The sequence below is a fragment of the Corvus kubaryi genome, unplaced genomic scaffold (genome assembly GCF_017639235.1).
Source record: "Corvus kubaryi isolate FWS band 111438036 unplaced genomic scaffold, C.kubaryi_AGA036_p1.0 130, whole genome shotgun sequence".
Lineage (NCBI taxonomy): Eukaryota > Metazoa > Chordata > Aves > Passeriformes > Corvidae > Corvus > Corvus kubaryi.
In genome coordinates this window covers 4,301,279-4,321,130 of record NW_024580665.1, presented here as the reverse complement: position 1 = coordinate 4,321,130, position 19,852 = coordinate 4,301,279, and the positions used below count along the sequence as shown (strand labels likewise).

Here is a 19,852-nt window from a genome sequence, read left to right as displayed (position 1 = left end):
AATCTGATGTTTTAATACCAGTTAGCAGAGATTAGGCAAGGTCACAGGAAAAAGAATTGTCTCATGCTTATAAGCTGTTAAAATCTTTAAACTCTGCAGCTTTGCGTGGGAGGCACTGTGGGAAAGGAGTCTTAATTAAAGTTTTCAGTCTGTCAGCACCTCCTCCATTTAGGTGTTTTCTGATGCTTCCTTTTAAGACTATAAAGAAGAAATAGCAGAAACTGGGTGTGGGGAACTGGGCTCCAAAAGCCCTTGTTATCCCTGTTCACTTTAACACAAAGGTGTTGAAGCTTTTGAAATTGTTTTTTACCATTTTCCATAGATCAGAGTAATGAGTTAAAATGCTCTTGTAAACTGTGGCAGAGTTTTCTGGTATTTTTAAATAGTACTGACAGATACCTGTTTCTAAAATTTGTTCCTGTTGACACTAGGAAGAGAGAAGTTATGTCCTTTACGAGAGCTGTGCAGTTAAGATGGTATAAAAACTCTTGGAAGAAGAAGAAATAGCCTATCCACTGCTGGAACACAGGCGGCCATATAAAATGCTGAAGAATGTCTGAAGACCTCTAAAGTTAAGCACCACTTCTGAGGTAGTCCTAAAGTCTTAAAGGCCCAATCACTCTGCACTGTTTCAACTCATATCATGTGTATTTGTGAGCAAGTGACCTCAGAGTGGGGAGGGAGAAAAAACACACAGGAAAGTCTTGAAGGACTGTCTTGAACTTCATCATTGCCAGATAACTGGAGTTTTACTCCAGTTCATCTGCTGCGTTTTACGGGAAGATATATACTTTACCTGAAAATAACCAGGTTTTTCTTTTCTAACATTCATTTAAAAATATAATATTAGGGAAAGAAGCACTCCAGGTTTGTCTCTTTCCTTTGACTTGCAGATGCACTTTCCAGATTCTGCCATTTTCAACTGTACTCCTTAGGAAAATGTATGGAGTGCTATATACACTCTATAAACAAGTGTATATTTTTGATAGGCTTTATTTTAGAAATAAACTGAATGTACTTAGATTATTTTTTTTAGCTCTGTAAATAACTGTGTATTGATGCAGTTCACAAAGCATCTACTGCTACAAAAGTATGTAAATAAACCATTACTTAGAAATATTTGTTGTAGAACCAAAAATATTTCTAATCTCAAAGATTCCTACTTTTATGTGAATTTTCAAAATTTTTCATTAAAACTTTTCTTAATATAGTTGTAATTTACATGTAGAGAATAGCTTTTGACCATGGTGGAGAAAAGCTTTTTTTGGCCATCAGTACAAATTTCCGTAGGACTGCTAACACTCAGTTCTTCAAGCAAGGATATTCTCTGTGGGGGAATGGTGACATGTGCCTGTGTCTTAAATATAATACGTAGGCTACAAAGTGTCAGCTCACATACTTAAATTTAGGTTTGCTGTTCCAGTGCAATGGTATAATCTTTATTTCTTAGTGCAGATTACTTGCATTAAAGGGTCAGTTGTCACGCAAGCAGTCTCTCAGGTTGGAGAAGTACAGTATATAAATAACTCCCACAAGAACTTGGGGAACTGGTGCAGATGTTAAGAAGTGCTCTGCTGAGCCTGGGCACAGCTCCTGGGAACTTCCCATCTGTCAGAAGTTGCCACTTTGAAAGGGCCCTTTGTGATAATGGCAATTACTAACAGTTGTGTAAATTTATATATGAAATCAGGTATTGCAAACTCTTTACCAGCAAGGAAAGGTGACTTTTTTTTTCTATTGCATTTTCCAGTTCATTAAAATTCCCTTGGTTTTGATTTGACAGGGGAAAAGAAGAAAAGCTCCTGGGTTTTTTTGACCAGTACAACTTTCTGGTACTTCTAGTTCAAATAATTTTGATGACTTCTATAATACCACAAACTGAAATAGGTGTCAAGGTTCTGGTAATGTGCAATAATTTGCTGCTTTAGATAACAGCCTCATTGTGAATAACTTTTTCAGTGCTTTATTGATAAATAAAAGCCAGGTTAGAAATACATTCACACTGATACATTAAAACAGTGTTTCTTACTTCAGGAAACTCTTCATTTCTTTTATTTAGTGATGCTAAAGTGAATGATGCAGAATAAAACTAAATTTAGTATGTAATAAAAGGTTAGCAATTATTTTCTTCTAATATTGGCTTATATCCCATTTAACTGAAGTGTCAATGTAAAGCCAAAATATAATATGACTCAATTGTACAAAAGTTGAGATTAAAATGTCTGTATGTAAGAAAAAAGTTCTGTGTGCATATATGTATGCATTTAACAGCTTCGGTTGTTAGGGAATTAGAGTTAAAAGAGCTGCTATCTCTGGGCCAGTTACTTCCAGATGCTGTTGTTAAAGCCCCACAAGTAATGTGTTCGTTTTCCCATTAAGAAAAAGTGCTTGTTATATAAGTGAACACAAGGGAAAGGAGAAATGTAATTTTAAAGTAATTGAGAGGTCATTGAAACCTCAGTTCTACAGCAGGGCATCACTGCTTTTCACCAGAAATATTTTACATGCTCTGTCAAGAAATTGACGCTGATTTTGTTTCTGTTCCCAGAAGCTTCTGCACAATTTGCAAGCTGGTTAGCTGGCCCTTTCTCATCTGTGCTGAGGATGCATTCTGCAGTTTGCTCACTTAGCTACAGAGAAGCTTTTTTCCTTTGACCTAGACTGCTAATCCCTCATTGCAAAGAGCAGCAGCTGTGCTTTGTCTGTGGAGGTCTCTGCACCGTGTGCAGCCTCGTTTGCCAGAGCCACCCCTCTTTGTGTACTTGGCTTTTCCAATTACTAAAAGGGTGACTTTCTGGTTTGTTGCTCAGAAAACCCTTTTCAGGTTTGTGGAAGTCTACAATGCATGATCTTTTCTTTTTCCCCCAAAAATGTAAATTTCCAAGAGCTGTTACATATGATTTCACAAGACTGTGTTTGACTAAAGCATTCCTGACATTCAGGAGGTGAAACATTTCGTGAGTTGCTTTTTAGAAAGGTGATGACATCTATTTCCATTTAAATATTAACCACTTTAGATAGATGTGTTGAATTGTATCTCTAATGGTATGATTATGACTAAACGATTTTTTATGTCTCCACACTGTATCCTCATTTAACATTGAGTAGTTGGGATTCAGTTGCTCTTGGTACAATTCCCTCAGTTAAACATATGTAGCAATGCGAGATGTTCATGGTAGTTAAAAGCTGAATAGACACATGGACACAACAGTCCTTTCCTCGTTTAGACATTACTGCAGTGAATGGCAAAACTCTACTACCTTCAAAGGCAGAAGAATTTAGCCTTTAGTTTCTCTAAGAAGATGTGATTTAAAATATTTAATTCATAAGCAGACTTTTCAAATGTATATAATGCTATTGATTCAAATGCATTCCTTGAATACTTGAGTTACAGTTTTTTGAGGTCACAGACAGATGTAGCCTAACCTGGACCTTTTGCCTTTTCTTCATTTCAGAACTTCCTTTTCATTCCACTCCAGCTGTTTTTATTTGCTACTCAAAACCTGGTTTAGAGTGAAAAACATATACAGAGTGACAGCTGGCAGACTTGGAACTGAATGTACTGTTTATCTGAGCTTGCAAACGTTCTGTTGCTTGGGCATCTTGACCTTAGATAAGAGTGAGTTGCGAATGCCCCATCCAGGCACTTCTGTAAGCTGAGTAGGTAGCAGGTGGCACAGAGCGTGCCACCCCAGGCAGACAGAATTGTGACAGGAATCTGGAAGGAATAAAAGGATGGAATCGTGACCCGCTCTCGTGAGCGAGAGAGAAGTGGCAGAGTTGCTAAAAGGAGAATAAGAAGATGGCTTAGAGACAACTTCTTTGTGTGTGGAAGATAAAGGGAAGGAAATGCAGGAAGCAAAGCTTCCAGATATATAGAATGTGTTTATGTATCTAAAACGTACTCTATTTTTTAATTGGGGATTTGTAGAAGTAATGTCATAGCTTGACCTGTTAATGGGATTCATATATGAAATAAAAATGTGCACACATACCAAAGGAACAGAAAAAATGTTAAGCCGTTTTTGTTGCCTTAAATAGGAATTAAATTCTGTTGATGCAGCAGTTCTGATGGCTGCATTCTAGAATAGTTTCATGATAGCGGGAGCAAGTGCATAGAAACCAAAACTCTCATGAAATAAGGAAGGACCTTTTCTTTCCCTGAGGTCTTGTTACATGTGATGTGCCACAAGGGATTCATCTTGTGCCTGTCTTTTACTATATTTATAAAAACACTGAGAATTAGTAAGATGCTGTGAGCTCATACATCATCCTCTACACTGACAACAGTCAGATCTGCAACTCTTTGCAGATGCACTCGCAAGATGGGTAAGAGATTGCATTTAGGTAAAAACCAGTTGGTTTAAACATAATCCAAGTTGAGTTGAGATACTGATGAAACACAAATCTTGGGAAACAAGCCAGGATATTATTCTGTGTTCTGTATTTTGAGTGGTCATATTCTAGACTGTAAGGCAGTGTGGACCTTGGGTTACTCTCAGTTTATGTGTTTGTTGAAGAATTTCAAGCCTGAATTCTGTCACCTTTCATTTCTCAGACTATATTTACTAATACCTTCATATTCCAGCATGTTTTCTTGTCTTAATCTTTTTCTGTTAACTATTTTCTGCAATACCTCAGGTAAGCAAATATGATTGAGCCAACCTGGTCTGGTGGAAGGTGTCCCTGCCCACAGCAGGGAATGAAATGATCTCTAGGGTCCCTTCAAACCCAGAACTATTCTGTGATTCTATGATATTTGTCCTTCTTAATTGATTTACTGCATAATCTACCATGCCTGTTGCTTTCCTTATATTTAACCTGATCATGCATATTTAATTTGTCCATCACTGTGGTTTCAAAGTCCTGATGAAAAAAACACAGTTTCAGTGTTTGTGGCAAACAGTACTGAAACTGAGCAATAAAAATTCAACTATCATATTTTTACATAAAAATATAGTGTTTCTGGTGACAAAAGAAGTGTTGAGAAAGTGAAGTACTCTTTTGTTGTAGAATCTCAGCAGCACAATTAAAAAAGACCCTCTTTTTGCAAGCTGCAGGAAATTGAAGATGTAAATGTTTAAATTACCTTCCTGTATTTACATATAACTGCATTGCTGTGACATTTAGAAACATTTTTATGTATGTTCTTAAGATGAGGTCTTTTTAAAGTTCATAATAAATTAAAAATACCTCATTAATTTGTTCTTTTATAAAATTATGACTTGAATGCGGCTTTAGAGTGGGAGCAATATCTTGTGAATTGCCTAAATGAGAATTGAATTCAGTGATTATGTGGCCTTAAAGATTTTTGTGTTGACTTCAGTATCTGTTTTGGGGTAAAATAATGATCTTAGGTCAATATTGAGAGACATGCTGGAGATGTAGAGAATTCTAGGGATTTCTTTTTATGTTCCCAGGGATTTGGGTGGTTAACGTTGCTCAAGCTGTGTGGTTCTAAGTGTAATTGAGCAGTTCATTTTTGTTGAATATCTAAACTTTGCCATCTGCTGGAAAGCCTTTTAGTGACATTACAATTTAGTCCAGTTGGAGCTCAATTAGAATTTTCTGACTAGTCTGTTATCATATGTTCACCAAACAAAAACATACACACCAAACCCTGGTCAGTTTTGTCGCTCAGTTTTTAAACAAGCGTCTGGAGTCACTGTGACAATCACTGTGTTATGCTGGGAGATTGTTTTAAGTGCTGTGGCTTTGGTTTTTATGTAGCAAAACAAGGCCATTTCTGTGGCAATTGACACCTTTCAGCTTTCTGAATGTTTATGGCATAAACTGTCACGCCTTTGTGAATTCTACTGTCATTTATCCCAACGGGATGTATGATGCAGGGACAGGTGAGGGACAATACAGGTAAAGGCAGAAAAGAAGCTGCCCCCTATGAAGAAAGTCCTGTATACAGCTGCTGACCTGATGTTCCCTTGTAGTCAGAAGATGTTGTTTGTGGTCCATGCTGAGCAGTTCCCAGTGCAGGCAGCTGTGGGGCAGTGGATGTCCCAAACTGCCTTGGTTCAGCTTCTACAGTATGGGGTAGATGAAACAAGGAGTTACAGCCCTCTGCCTGCCCCTGGGCAAATGCACAGTAACTGCTCACTCTGGGCTGTGCTGTGCTCCAAGCTGCCTCCCTCTCTCACTGCACTGTGTGATGGGAAGATTTTGGATTTAGCACACCTGTGTCAGGGTGTACCTCTGAAGTGTTACTGAAGCTCTGCTGCATCTTGAAGTTAGCACAGTTTAAGATTTTAATTTTTTTTTCTGGTGTAATAGGGTATATTGTATAGTAATGCAAAATGATACCCTCATGCTCTGCAGGACTAAAACTGTGAGAAAAATTGAGTCTTTACCTTATTTGGCCTTTTGAAAGGTCGATAAGTCCGTTAGAGCCACAGAAGCAGTATAGTGTAAGATTTCTGGTTTCAGGAAACAGTAAGGAAGTTAAAGTCACAGAAACTTGACTCTTATGAATGTAATCAGGAACCTACAGTATTACTTTGTTGGTCTTTTTAGTTTTAACTGAATTTTTTAATGGGAACAGGTTGCAGCAGCTGTGACTTCTGTGATCATACTTTTCCACTTGAAGTCTATGACAGCACATACACAAATTTCTCCTAAACTTCAAGAACCTCTTCATGCAACCTTTGTTGTTTCCTTGATACTTTATGGCAGAAAGAAAGAGAAATTCATTTCAGGCGTCATGTCCACACAGTGTAATATCATCATGGCATAATGATGAACTAGATTTATTTGGTACAGTGTGATAGAATATTTCTCTGGGTAATTGTCAGAGCAGTAGAAAAAACATCTTTGTTTCTTTCTGCTAAAAAGCCCGGAATTTATGGGAGTGTTGGCTTTTACAGCTTCATGCTTGTGAGCTTTCTTTTCTTAAATTTTGTAACAGTGAGTCAGTGAGGAGTTTGAGTTTTCATCTGCTACATACACAAGGCTGACAGACCCAGCTGAAGAACCAGCAGTAGTTAAACTCCCAGGAATTTCAGCCCATTGTCCCTGGGCAGGTGCGCATTAGCTCTGTGTCTTAGCAGATACTCAGAGTGACTACAGAATTCCTGAGCAGCATCTCAGACCATGTCAGTCCTTTGTGTGTGCTCTGGAGTGGATCTGTACCATGTAGCTAGAATAAAAAATTAAATAAGGATTTGTTTGGAAATTTTAAGTACCCCTAGAAATATTCTGTAAAGGTGTCTTTAGATTTAAACAACTCGTGTACTTTTTTGTAGAAAAACAAGGGCCCAGAATATTGTGAGCAATACCAGTATGGTTTAATTTTTAATTGTGGGTATGTTTTCCACAATACATGTGTGCACATAAAAATATTCTTAATATAACTGAAGCTGTTAAATAAGGAGAACATACAGACAGCTTATTTTAGGAGCCTCTGGCTGTCTAAAATAGAGTCTTAATTGTCTTATGTAGCCAACGTAGGTTGCCTTTTCTGATGAGCTTTTCTAAGTGCTTAATTTATATATGTGCTCCGCTTTGTCTTTTAGAAGAATGGTATTCTTTTCAAAGCTTGAATAACTGTCTAAAATAGAGTAGCAGGATATTCCTTCTTCCTATTAAGTTACATGTCTGATTTCAGACAGGTTGGGAGAAGAGAGACTTTCTGGCATACTTCACTTTTGTGGAGTAAAAAATAAATAATTAGATTCAAGAGCCAAAATTCCAGATCAGTATTTTATTTGTCCCACCTGGAATGCTGTTGCTGTTACCTGCTGCACTGTGCTGATAAAATCAGCTAGAACTTCAGAGATGTGTTTCCTTGCCCCACAACAAGTGTGTATTTCTTTTTTTACCCTGTGACTACCACTTAGCAACATAATGTGCAGGAAGTATAAATGTTGTTCTTTCCCTTTCTGTCTCCCAAATGTAAGGGAGGGTTCAGGAAAAACACGTCATTCACAGTTGTTTTGTTTCCTGGAAATTTTTCCAGTCTGACCCAAAAAAAAGACAATATAAATAAATTCTTTTTCCTTGCATTCAAGTGATTTGTTGTTGCATGTAAATCACTCCTTGAAATCTTCATTTAAGTTAGCAAAATTCTGCTGGTCATAAATAAAAGTCGGTAGAAGGCTGACCTGTGGGGGTTGTGTTGGGCTGTCTGATGCCTTATGCTGACAGCTAGGAGGATTGTATTCATAATAATTTCACTTTTTGAAGTAGAGCACACTCTGCCCTGCTTTTCTGGCTTAAAAATTAATTGCATGTCATGACTTGGAAGCTGTTCGTTTTCTCTGGTCTCTGCCAAACCAAGCTATGAGAGCTGATTTTCATTAGGAAAATACTGGTGGTCTGCTTAAGTGTTCTTTATTGAAGTTACTGAATGAAAAAGTAAAAATCTGAACTAACTTCACTGCTCAGTAACCCAGCAATGGAACAATAAATACTCTATATATATATATTTTTTTTTTTCCTCTGAAACCCTGGGACCAAGTGTCTCTTGCTGTTGTCATTTCTTCACTGGTCCCTAAAGTCCAGTGAGTTTGCCACTCATTAGTTTCAGGCTGTTTTGAATTAATTGAAGAACAATATGTGGGCCCTTTGGGCTGAGTTCATTGACACAGGGCCATTTCTTTGTTAAATACATCTTCAAAGGTAATTCTACTAAGCTTAGTTCGCTCAGTGAAAAAGTTCCGGAATCTCAGGGTTATACTTACTGATCTAAATGAAGAGCTGGTAGAATTTAAGTCCTTTCCCTACCATCTGGAAGTTGTTCCAAGGTACTGTTTATGAGAAGAGGGTAATAGTTTGTAAAGTAAGACCTTTAGCCTACTCTTCGTATGTCTACTGATGATATTTGAAAAATTATTTAGGTGCCAGAAAATTATGGTTTGGTTTAACTGTGTTCGGTATTGGAAACCGGTTAAGAGAAAAGTGACTGTAAGAGAGTGAACTAAAAAAGTAACGGAAAATTAATTTTTAAATTGGATTAAATTTATCAGTTCTGTTTTGATTAATTCTCTGGGAGCTGTGTTTCTACAGGGTAGGCTGAGCAGACAGTGGAAGAGAGGCTGTCACAAAAAGTAGATTTTTAGGCGTCAGGGATCTTGGATTCTGTTCTCAGTTCTGTCACTGACTCACTGTGTAAGCCTCCTAAATTGCATGAGTCACTTACTGTCTCTGCCTCATTCACACTTCCTATAAAAGTGAGTATTACTTACATCATGCCCAGTGTTTGACAGCTTCCTTTGCATCTCCTCCTCCCGTGTCATGTTTAAGCCTTCGAAGTCATTTCCAGCAATGTACCAAACTGTATCTAATTTTATCTAAACTCTGTCCAGCGTGGGTCTGTAGATGTGACTGTCCCCTAAAAAGAGCTTTAGTGAGAAATTTTATTGTTAATGTTTGTTGTTAAATAACAATGAGTAAAATACTAGGAATTTAATTCATTTAATGCTTCCATTCATCTGCATCAAAATCCTTCTTTACTATTTTTGATGCTTATATGCTATCAAACTCTTTTAAAGGATCTTTTAAATTCAATCAAGGATTTTGAGGCATTTCTAAACAGAGAAGTGAAACTCCACTACTACTTCTTATTTCCCCAATTCATGTTCTACTGTTTGTTACCCATCTGCTACATCACATGTAAGAGCCCTAGGTTCTTAAAGACTGAAGCTTTTTTTTTTTTTTTTAAGGCATTTTTATAGCCTACAGAAATTATGGATGGAGAACACAATGATGTATTTCATTTTAGTTCACCTGAATGTACTATCATTTCAGGCTATTCTAAGAGCTTCTCTAGTGGTATTTTATAGAAAACAAGATGTAGTCTTAAGGAACATAAATATATAAGGAATATAATTTTTTTTTCTAACCATCATGCTGTTTGTCATAGCAACTCAAAATAATTCAAACAATTCCCTTTTCTTTCTATAGTCTCAGTGTCTTTAAAGTGTTTGCAAGCTTTTTATATCCCACATAAGGAGGGGTGGTCCTTGGAAAATGGGATTACTGATAAACATTTTCTATAGCCAAATAAACTTCATTTGAAGAAAAGCTGAAATTTGTCATAGTATGGCTCAGCTGAAGAAAAACTGATAGTTGAGTAACACTTTGTTCTGGTTTTTTTCTTAACTGGCAATTACTTGATCTTAGGACATCCAAGACTGCATAAATATTTAACTAGAAAGGCCATGTGTGTGCGTGCATGCATTTTGTGTCTAAAAATAGTTTTCCTTGAACAGGATTCAATTCTGACTTTGCTTGCTTCACTTTTAACATGGAGCAGAGTCTTATGTGGAAAAACTAATGCCCTTTTATTGGCCAGCTAGAATTCCCCTTGCTTGGCACTGCCTCTTTTCAGCTCTTCAGTACCATGTACTTCCATTTAGTCAGCAGCAATATATGTAAATTATTTCTGGGCATGGAGGAATAAAGAACAGACGGCCTAGAAAATGCTTTTAAAATTAGGGGGCATTTTCTTTGAAAGTATTTTTTTAATTCCCCTAATTTTTCCAACTTCTTTTGCTAGTTAATTCCACTTGCCCTTCCTTAATTCTAAGTTTAACATAAAAATTGTGGAGTTAATATTTTTTAACTTGGTATTTAACATGGCAGATTTCATTCCTTTTTCTAAAAGAAGAATTGACAGAAAAAGACAGCATTGAATAAGACAGTAAAATCAAATTCTAAGGCTGTGAAAGTACAGGCACCTAAGTCTCCTGTGCCATTTAAGAATGTTGACACACAGTTACACGGTGATTTTTTATTCTGAGCTCAGACCAGTGACGAGCTTTTGAGGAAGGCAAGCATTGCCTTGTCTTGTTTTCTGCTCACTGAGAGTTGGTCACCAGGAGATACATGCCAAGTGCAGTGACATGTCAGGGGAGGCCCAGGTCTGAATTTCCATCCAGATATTTGTAGAGTGTGTGAGGTGTATGGTAAGTGCTAAACTGCTGCCTGTAGAAACTGATACTCTTTCTTCCCAGAACAAGAACGGCAAAAGTAAAAGTCATGCAAGGATTTTTATCCTTGGACTAAATGTTGACATCTGCTGACACTTCTGAGAGTGATGTCAGTCTGTCAAGCATTGAGAGCTGAGGTTTGTACAACATGGACAGCTGCCCTTGAGGAACTACTGGGCACCATCCGCTTGTTCCACTGGCACTGTCAGAGCAGTCATAGATGGTGATTTATTTGCTACCCACAGAGATGAAGTTTAAACTTAAGGATAATGGCTGAGTCCTGAAGGGAAGCATCTCTAATGCCATATGTCTCCTGCTAACCAGGCATTGAGAAAGGCAAAAATGAAAGCAGTTCATCTGTGATGAGATGATACGAAGCTGGTGTGCTTTTAGGTTTTCTTAAGGTATCTGGAATTTACTGTAGAGTTGGGGCCATGGTAGTAATAATAGAATGACTGAGATGACTGGTACTCTAACTGTAATATAGAGCACATTAAAACAAATCACAAGTTTTAAAATAGTATGTGGTGCCCAAACTCATTAGGAAAAGGTTACAAGGTTTTAAGGCAGTTCTTCTAAAACTGGCACCTGATACAATTTTTGTCTCATAAATTTTGTTAGTAGACAGTATTTCATTGTTAGCAGATGGCATTTCATGTGTAGCTAATCAGTATAAATAAATGCTCTCTTGTTGGCATTTCCCTTCAGTACATTTTTTTCCAGTTGCTGATTATCAGCACAAATTTCTCCAGGTAAATTTTGGTTTTACTTATGAAACAACAGAGGCCAAGCTGTTTTGAAAGACAAAAAGGGCTTGAAGACAGGGACAGGAGGAATAAAATAACAGCAATACTCTGTGTAGTCACAGTGATGTCAGAGGCTGTTACTCAAATCTGTGGTCTTATTCTGCCAGGTATCTCGCTTACCTCCAGCAGCAGGAGTGTTGAGACAGGATCTGTGCACCAGTGTCTGTAGTCTTGGAGGTGTCGAGGAGGAATTTTCCAGCATGCTGTACAGATGGAATAGCACCTAGCAGTTCAGCAGGAGTTAGTTATAACTGAAATCACTCCATCATTTGATAGCAATATTTTAGTTCTTGTGAGGTGGTTCCATGAAGACAAGGTATTTGTGCCAGTGTCATTACTGAAGAATGGAGCAGGCCAGCTGAGCTTGCTGCTCAGTGTGTGCTGGTCACTGCATGGCACTGCTTTCACTGGAACTGAACCACTTGGCTGCCTCTGTGTGCCTGAGGCTTTTACACCTTTGTGCATCTTCCTGCTCCCATGGTGTTCACCTGAAGGTTTCATATCTCAGCTTTTTATCAATATTTAAATTTGTCATGACTTCGCTCATCTTGTTTCGAATTATTAGCTCAGCATTTAAGTGGAGTAGCTGAGCTGGGGTGTCCTGCACAGGGCCAGGAGTTGATGATCCTGATGGGTCCCTTCCAGCTTAGGATATTCTATGGTTCTGTGAGACATGGCTTACATGAGCATGCGGTGAGGTTTGTTTCTGCACAACTTGATGAATGTTAAATTACAGATGGTTTCTCATCTAGCAATGCCAGTGCAGCAGATCTTTGGTCAGTGGGAATTTGCTGGAGACTTGCTGCTAGCTTTGTGGGGATCAGGCTTACACCCACAGCACACAACCTTTGCCTCAAAACGTTGAAATCCACAGTGGATTTTGGCGGCCTGAGGGAGTGGAATTCAAAGAAGCTCCTAGTACCAAGCTGTGCAAAAGAAAAGGAAAAAAAAAAATCTTCTGAAGGTTGTAAATTCTTGCAATATGGGAAGTGTTTTGCTTGGTGAGATTGTTGCATAAATTATGAGAAATAGATTTAAAGTAATATTAGCAATATCTGTGCGTACAGTTGTTTGTTAAGATAACTGAATTGGTTGTTTGTTGATGAACTAATGCTTGTCTGTCTGGGTGTTTCTCAGTACAGTGTTCACATATATTGTTTGTATGACAGAGATGCACCAGGCCTTGGGGAAATGAGCCATCTGCATATAAGCAAACTTGTAATAGCAATGGATTTGAAGAGGATTGGAGTTTCCAAGCATAATTTTTTAATTATAAAAGGGGGTAAAATGTTAAAAGTGTGTGTACATGAACTTACTAAATAAAATTCAGAAGACCTCTAAAATACACAGATCCCAGCTCTGTCTCAAAATACCTAAGATATAAATAACTGGATTCCTGGACAGTATTCTAGGAAGGTACCCCTGAACATTTGCTATGACCATGTTCTTTTATTCATTGATTTTGCTAACTGCTGTTGGTTATGACTTATATCTAGATAGACTTTTGGTTGGAGCTGTCCTTGTGTTCTGAGGAACACATGTATATTTATTTATTTTCCCCACCATGTGGGGGGATTTGAAAGCTGAATTAGGTTGTTGGTATTTTGGGATGTTGCTGGTATGCTGTGGCTATAGGAGTGATTTCTGATGTTGCTCTGAACCAACAGAGAGCAGAGGATGGTAACTCTGCTTGGTTCCAGCAATTTCAAAGCTAGCCTGGAAAATCCCATTAGAATTACCTACTTTAGATATATCTTCAGTGGAAGTCATTAGTTAAATATTATTTGCCTTATGCTTTAAATCTCTTTAGTGTTCCCAGTTCTTCACAGGCCTGTGTAGAGAAAGACTTCTGAGTTTCAATACTATGTTGTGTTTTGTAATTGTAGCATATCTGCTGCAAAAACCTGCCTTCCCCCCACCCCAGAAAAATGTAGGTTCTGTTTTTAACTCTGCAGTGTATGGTATTAGTTCTTGATGGGAAACTGTTTCTGGTTATACATATAATGATTTCCTTTAGTTATACTTTACATGATTTTTTTTTCCTCATGTGTCCTTACATGGACTGCTTTAATGAAGTTCTATTACTCTTTCTACAAAATGGTGATTTCTGGTGCAGAGCCTGCAGCCATTATTCTAACACCATGGCTGTGATTATATCAGCTAATGGCAGCCACTGGCTCTAGGCCAAGTAAAACGATTAAGAACCATCTAATTGTTAGATGAAACAATGAGACACGTGAAGAGCTTGGTAGTATTTCAGTAAGTCTCTTAAATTCTCTTTACTCATCCAAAAGCTCAGTTAGCAGATCACTGTTTTTGTTGGAGATGAGCATGTTTGTATTCACATCATGTTTCAAAGCTTAAGAGAATAAAAGATTGAGATGCCATCCTCACTTTAACCTTCCCTTTGCCAATTTAACTGGTTCTTAACCAAACTTACGCAAGTAGGTTTTTACAAATGTTCTTACTTATGGCACTGCTTGCTGTCTGTTAACTGCTGTGTGTTTCCAGGCGTGCTGGCCTGTGCACAGGCAGCTCCCCTCGGTGTGGATTTTACCCTGCTAGGTGTGTTTGTCTGTAGAATGGTACGTCAGCCATGGATTAGCTGTTTGCAAGCTTCCCTGTTACTAATCATGACATCTGCTTTGCAGAACCTCCTTGAGTCCCATAGGTTTACAGGTCTGTAGAGCCCTTGGATGTTTTCACCTTCTTATATTCACCTTTGCTAGTTAGCATGAATACCAGTCTTTTTTAGAGAATGTTCTGCTTGTTTGTTTTTTTTCTTTTTTCACTGAAAAATTAAGTTCTACAATTTGATTACTCTATTAAGTGTTTGATCACTGCAGGCTATAGAACTTACCTCTCCACTTTCTGTTGTGAAATTCAATCCTTTTTTGAAAGGGGTTTACATGTTGCAAGTGGAAGAGCTATTGCTTTTGTAACTTTTTGCAAAAGTTTTCTGCTGGTTCATTAATAAGATTGTCACAGTAGCAAAACCAGCTCAGGAAGGAATGACCCTCAGAACATCATCTGATTGGCCAGCCAAGAACCAAAACCAATTTCTAAGGAAAAGATTGGGAATGTTGATCAGTGTGTTACACTGGTGACTGGGTTATCAAACTGGTTATCATTTCATCAAGATTTTTATTTTCTCCTTTCTACTCTTCAGATTAGATCCTTGAAATTTAAAAAAAAAAAAAAATCCTTTGAAATTCTGTTTTGTCTCCAACAGTGCCCTTAAAGATAGTCGTTTCCCCCCAATGACGAGGGATGAGCTGCCACGGCTTTTCTGCTCAGTGTCTCTACTCACTAACTTTGAAGATGTGTGTGACTACATGGATTGGGAGGTAAGAATGTTAGATATCTTTTACAGAAATGATTTTGATACTATGAACATCTATAGCTGAAGTCACTGTTTAAATGATTTGTATCTATTAGTGTAGCTGTCACTATTTTGCACTCTGTACATATAGTTATGTGCATAGATTCAAAAGAGACTTTTTGATGAAACCGTCATCACCTCAGAAGTCTGAGCCATGCAAATGGAATGAAGTTGTAGTTTTGCCCACATAGGCATTCGGAGTGGTCTGCACAGTTGTCTTGATGTCTAAGACTCCATCAAGGAAGGTATTGTCTGAGCAAAGTTGTCCTGAGGCCTCGTTTGCTGGATCTATGTGGTAGATCAGTCCATTGACTCTGGAAAGGGGTGCTCCAGTATGGAGGTTAACAGTCTGATGTATGCTTCTGGAAACAAGCACTGCACAAAACTGCAATCCCAGAATAAGCTGCTTTATTTAGCTTGTAGAGACACTCATCTTGCCCCAAACTTTGCTTTCAGAGTGAGTGTCCTGCACAGACCCCACAAAGCCTTTATACAATGAGGCCACGTAAATCATTGCTCTCAATGCTGCTTACACATGGAGCTGAATCTATTCTAATTGCCAGGTTCTAGGAAACCTGCATGCATCCTCTTGGAACAGCAGCATAAAAGAGATTAAGAAGCAAATGCTGACGTGTGTATGACAGTGTATACTGATGGAAGTGTTAGTCTGTAATGTTCTTTTCCCATAATTGTTTGGCATTGGACGCTTGCAAAAAACAAGGTACTTGACTTAAGATGAACTCCTCACCTCAGTCATCATGTTGCATTCCTCTTTGAAGCTATTTTTGAGTGGACATAAGAAAAATTTTGAAATTGTCGTAGGATAGCAGAAATAATAATACCAGAGATACAACAAAAGCTACAGTATTTCCTTTTAATAATAACTAAACCTGACTAAATATTTAGAACTTCTTAGGAGAAAAAGAGGCTTTCTATTGTATTTACACATTAAAAATACACATTAAAAATGTATATTGAATAGAAACTGCACTTGTTAGAACAGTAAGAGGCCCCGCTGTCTCAGAAGGAGGGTATCCAGCAGTAACCTCAGCATTATGAATTTTACAGTAGCTGAAAATTGACAAAGATGTGTTTCCTGTTCACCTCATAATGACAAGGGCTTCTTACCTTCTGATACATAATTCTGAATGAGATGAATCCTGGTTTTCTTTAGGGTTTATGAGCATTTTCACCATAATCAGAAATACTTATTTTTTTTTAGGTAATGTCAGACCAAAAATGAATCTTAGCAGAAACTCTGTGTGCATTCTCAACAAGAAGCTTTTATGGAGTAGTCTGCCTTGTCACTCAGCCATTTGACACTTCAAACAGTGTTTTCAAGCAATCAAACTAGTGACTATTAATATTAAACTAAGCTAGAAATCAAAATGGTAGAATTTTTCTCCTCTACCAGGTTGACTTCTGGTAGCCATCACTGTGATGTTTTAAATTTCATTTATTATAATTTAATAAAAATCAGACTATGAATAGACTCAGAAAATGTGAAGTACATAATTAAATAGCATTTAGCTCTTTGCATGCCATAGTCTGTAAGTGTTATTAGGTGCTGTTTCATTGTCTCAATAAATAAACTTCTAAGATGGCCCAAATATTCATCCTTAAGGAAAAACTAAAAGCAAAATCTGGGTTCAAAAATCCACTTTCCTTTGGAAAGACTGGTTTTAGCTTTGTTCCTTGGGAGACTGCTGAATCATAACTCGTATGAAAAAAAGGAGGCTTTTACTTCCTATGTTCTTTCTATGTTTTGTGTAGAACTTGTGAGACTTTAACAACACTGTAAGTAAGCATAATGCAGAGCTCTAGTGTTGCTAAATTCTGATTGATTTTATGGATTCTCATGGTTGTTCTTATTGGAAAGCCCTGACTTAGGGGCAAGAATGCAGGGGTCAAAAATACGAAAGTCTTTGTGTTACCCATTTGCTTAGTTGCTCTCTATCTCATTTAAGGTTTTTTAATGATAAGTTTTTAAAAACCTTTGCAAATTCCTACAATTCCAAGAAATGGTCACAAACTAGGTTTCCATGCAAAGGGGCCCAGAGGAGGGGGGTGACATCTAAATATGAGATTATAAAATTTGTAATTGTTAGTCCTTAAAAGAATGATTCATCACTGTCTGCCTGTCAGTGAGATAGCTTATGTCACCCATATGTCTTTTAAGGGAGTAGCAGTTATGCAATATTAATGGCAAAAGGACATTTCAGGATGTCTAGAGTATGATGTAAAGAGAGATTCTGCATGTTTCATCTCCTGTCATGCTGAGATCATCCTGAAAATCATCAGCCTGGTTAGGAGACCCTGCTTTTGTAGGTGTGCTACTGATGATCTTGTGGGAGCAAGGTCAGCAATGTGCTGACACAGGCCCCAATATTTCAGAATTGCCAATTCAGACAACTTTGCTCTGAGGGCTTAAGACAAGGTTATCTGAAGTCAGGAGTGAAGCTGTCTGAAGACAGCTCAGGAGTGTCTTCTCTATCCTGAAGCAGAGTGATGGATGTTTTCTCTCATTAAGGAATTACCTTCCCAAACTAAATAAAAGAATATTTCAGCTGTAAAAAGCAACGTGAGATCCTTTTGCAGCAGAAACTTCCATCAAGTAAACAGATCTGTGGGAATTCACTGCAGTTAGCTCCCATATGATTTTTCAAATTGCTGCCATTTTCACCTTTTATAAAAGTATTTAGGGGAAAGTACACATCTTTAAAGGACCACTTCAAAGCCATGTTCACAAGGATGCTTCCTAAAATACAACTTAGAATCCTTACATACCCGTGAGTTTGAATGGCCGTGCACTTCAGTGGCTGAACAGATGTAGGGCTTTGAAAGGAACTCTGGGAGTGTGGGAACTGCATCTCCATTTCTGCTTCACAAAACCCATGAGAGACCACTTGCTGCTGGGGTGGAGTTGCACAGTTGCACAGCCTTTCCACCTCAGAGAAATGGATAGCATGAAAAGCTCAGATATGGGGAGGTTTTGTGATAGTACTGCTCTTTTATTAAAGATGAGACAACAAAGGACTAGTTACAAGACAAGTCATAAAGGCCACTTATTTTTAAACATATCTGCTATTGATAGCAGTCATTATAAACTAATTCAGACCTGCTGATTCAGATCCTCTCCTCCTTTTTTATGAAAAGATCCTAAAGGTCTGCAATTCTATGTACTTAGAATAACGTTTTGGCTAGACTTGAGCAGTGGCTCTTCCTTAAAATACCATGAAAGAGGTCTTTGCCCTGAAGTTGCTGTTCTTCAGCAAAGTAAAATCTGCAGAATTGTGTGTGCTGTCTTGATAGGAAAGGCCTTTAGCCTGTGTGCACTGGTTTAAATATTAGCTTAAATAGTTGTAGCCAGTAATTTTGACTGAAAGGTGGCTTTTCAGTGGTGACAAAGTGGGTATGTTCAAGAGTTGCAGAAGTTCTTTCCTGCCTGCAAGTGCAGCGACACCAGTGGCTCTCAGCTTCTGTTCTGTAGAACAGAGAAAAAATAGTCTGAATCTCAATATTTTGTTCTCTTTGGACAATATTGAGTGATTCCATGTATGTAAATGAATGATTATGCTTGCCATGAGGTAGAGAACAAACCTCCTGAGGAGTCTTGCCTCTGTTGTTAAATCAGAATGTAGTATTTAGATGCTACTAAAGATGGTCAGAAAGAAGCCAGCATATTTGCTGCTAATGTGGGGCTAAACAGCTGTAGAATTCAGCTAATAAGAAGTGAGATCAACTTGAAGAAAGTAGCAATAGTCACTTAATCTAAAGGTTTCCATTTCCAAACACATTTGTGTACCACTATTTCCATAGTATTAGTCAGGTAAATAAAGGGGAAAGTTACTGTTCTGTAGTATCATAAGGAATACTGTGCAAGTTCCAGCCAGCTTTTTTGTTGGAAAATGTTTCTAGGTTGCTGCTCTTCAGAGATGGAGCTGACAAACCCCAAGTTAGTAGAAGGGCTGTCCCTAAGCCAGAGCAGGGAGTCACAGTGCCACTGGCATGTGGTGGTATGGGCTGTGCAGCATGTCTGGGTGTAGGAGAACACAGATAGTGAGTGGACATAAGGAACAGGCAGATGCTTGTTCCTGACACCGAGGGGGTGTTGCACTGCTCCAGCTCTGGAGCATTCCATGTGGGTTCTCTGTAACAGGCTCTTTGTTACCTGCTTTAATGTATTTCTGAACAACTGTTTTACAATGAATTAATCTTAAACTAATTAGTGATGATTGCATGCAAATCTCTTAAAGATTTCAGTGCAGTAGATGGAACCGAACAGAACCATTACTGGACGATACAGTGGAGTGCACAGAAACTTAAGTCTCAACAAGGCCTAATGTTCAGGTGCTTATCCAAATTCCCCATGGACAGTCTAATGAGAATAGTGTTATTTCTTCCTCTCAGTGTGGTTGGAGAATCAGTCCATGAGGAACAAATTGGTGAACTGTGTTTGGAGCTTTGGGGCAGAACAGTCCATCAGGAGAGTTGCTTCAGCTTTGATGTCAGAGACGGTTTTGGAACCATTTTTTCTTAGATATATATAGAGAAGGGGTATTGTGGGCAGTAATCTGGCAAGTGCCATAGGCACTTGGCAAAACAATAAATGTGGCATGTACCTGTTTTCTCACATCCCAAAGTGTATGGAAATAAAGAATTCATTTTTTAAAAGTGTATAAATTAATATTAATGTGTTTAAATACACAACAAAGTCTGAAGTC

The 19,852-nt window shown here is 38.0% G+C and overlaps 1 protein-coding gene across 2 annotated transcripts in view; it reads left to right on the top strand.

Annotated features, from left to right (window-relative positions):
- AMMECR1 (AMMECR nuclear protein 1) overlaps nt 1–19,852 on the top strand; it is a 99,588-nt gene that overhangs the window by 68,078 nt on the left and 11,658 nt on the right. For both annotated transcript variants that reach the window (XM_042029084.1, XM_042029089.1), the window contains exon 4: nt 14,979–15,093. In XM_042029084.1, the coding sequence (XP_041885018.1) occupies nt 14,979–15,093 (115 nt within the window). The remainder of the gene's footprint in view (nt 1–14,978; nt 15,094–19,852) is intronic.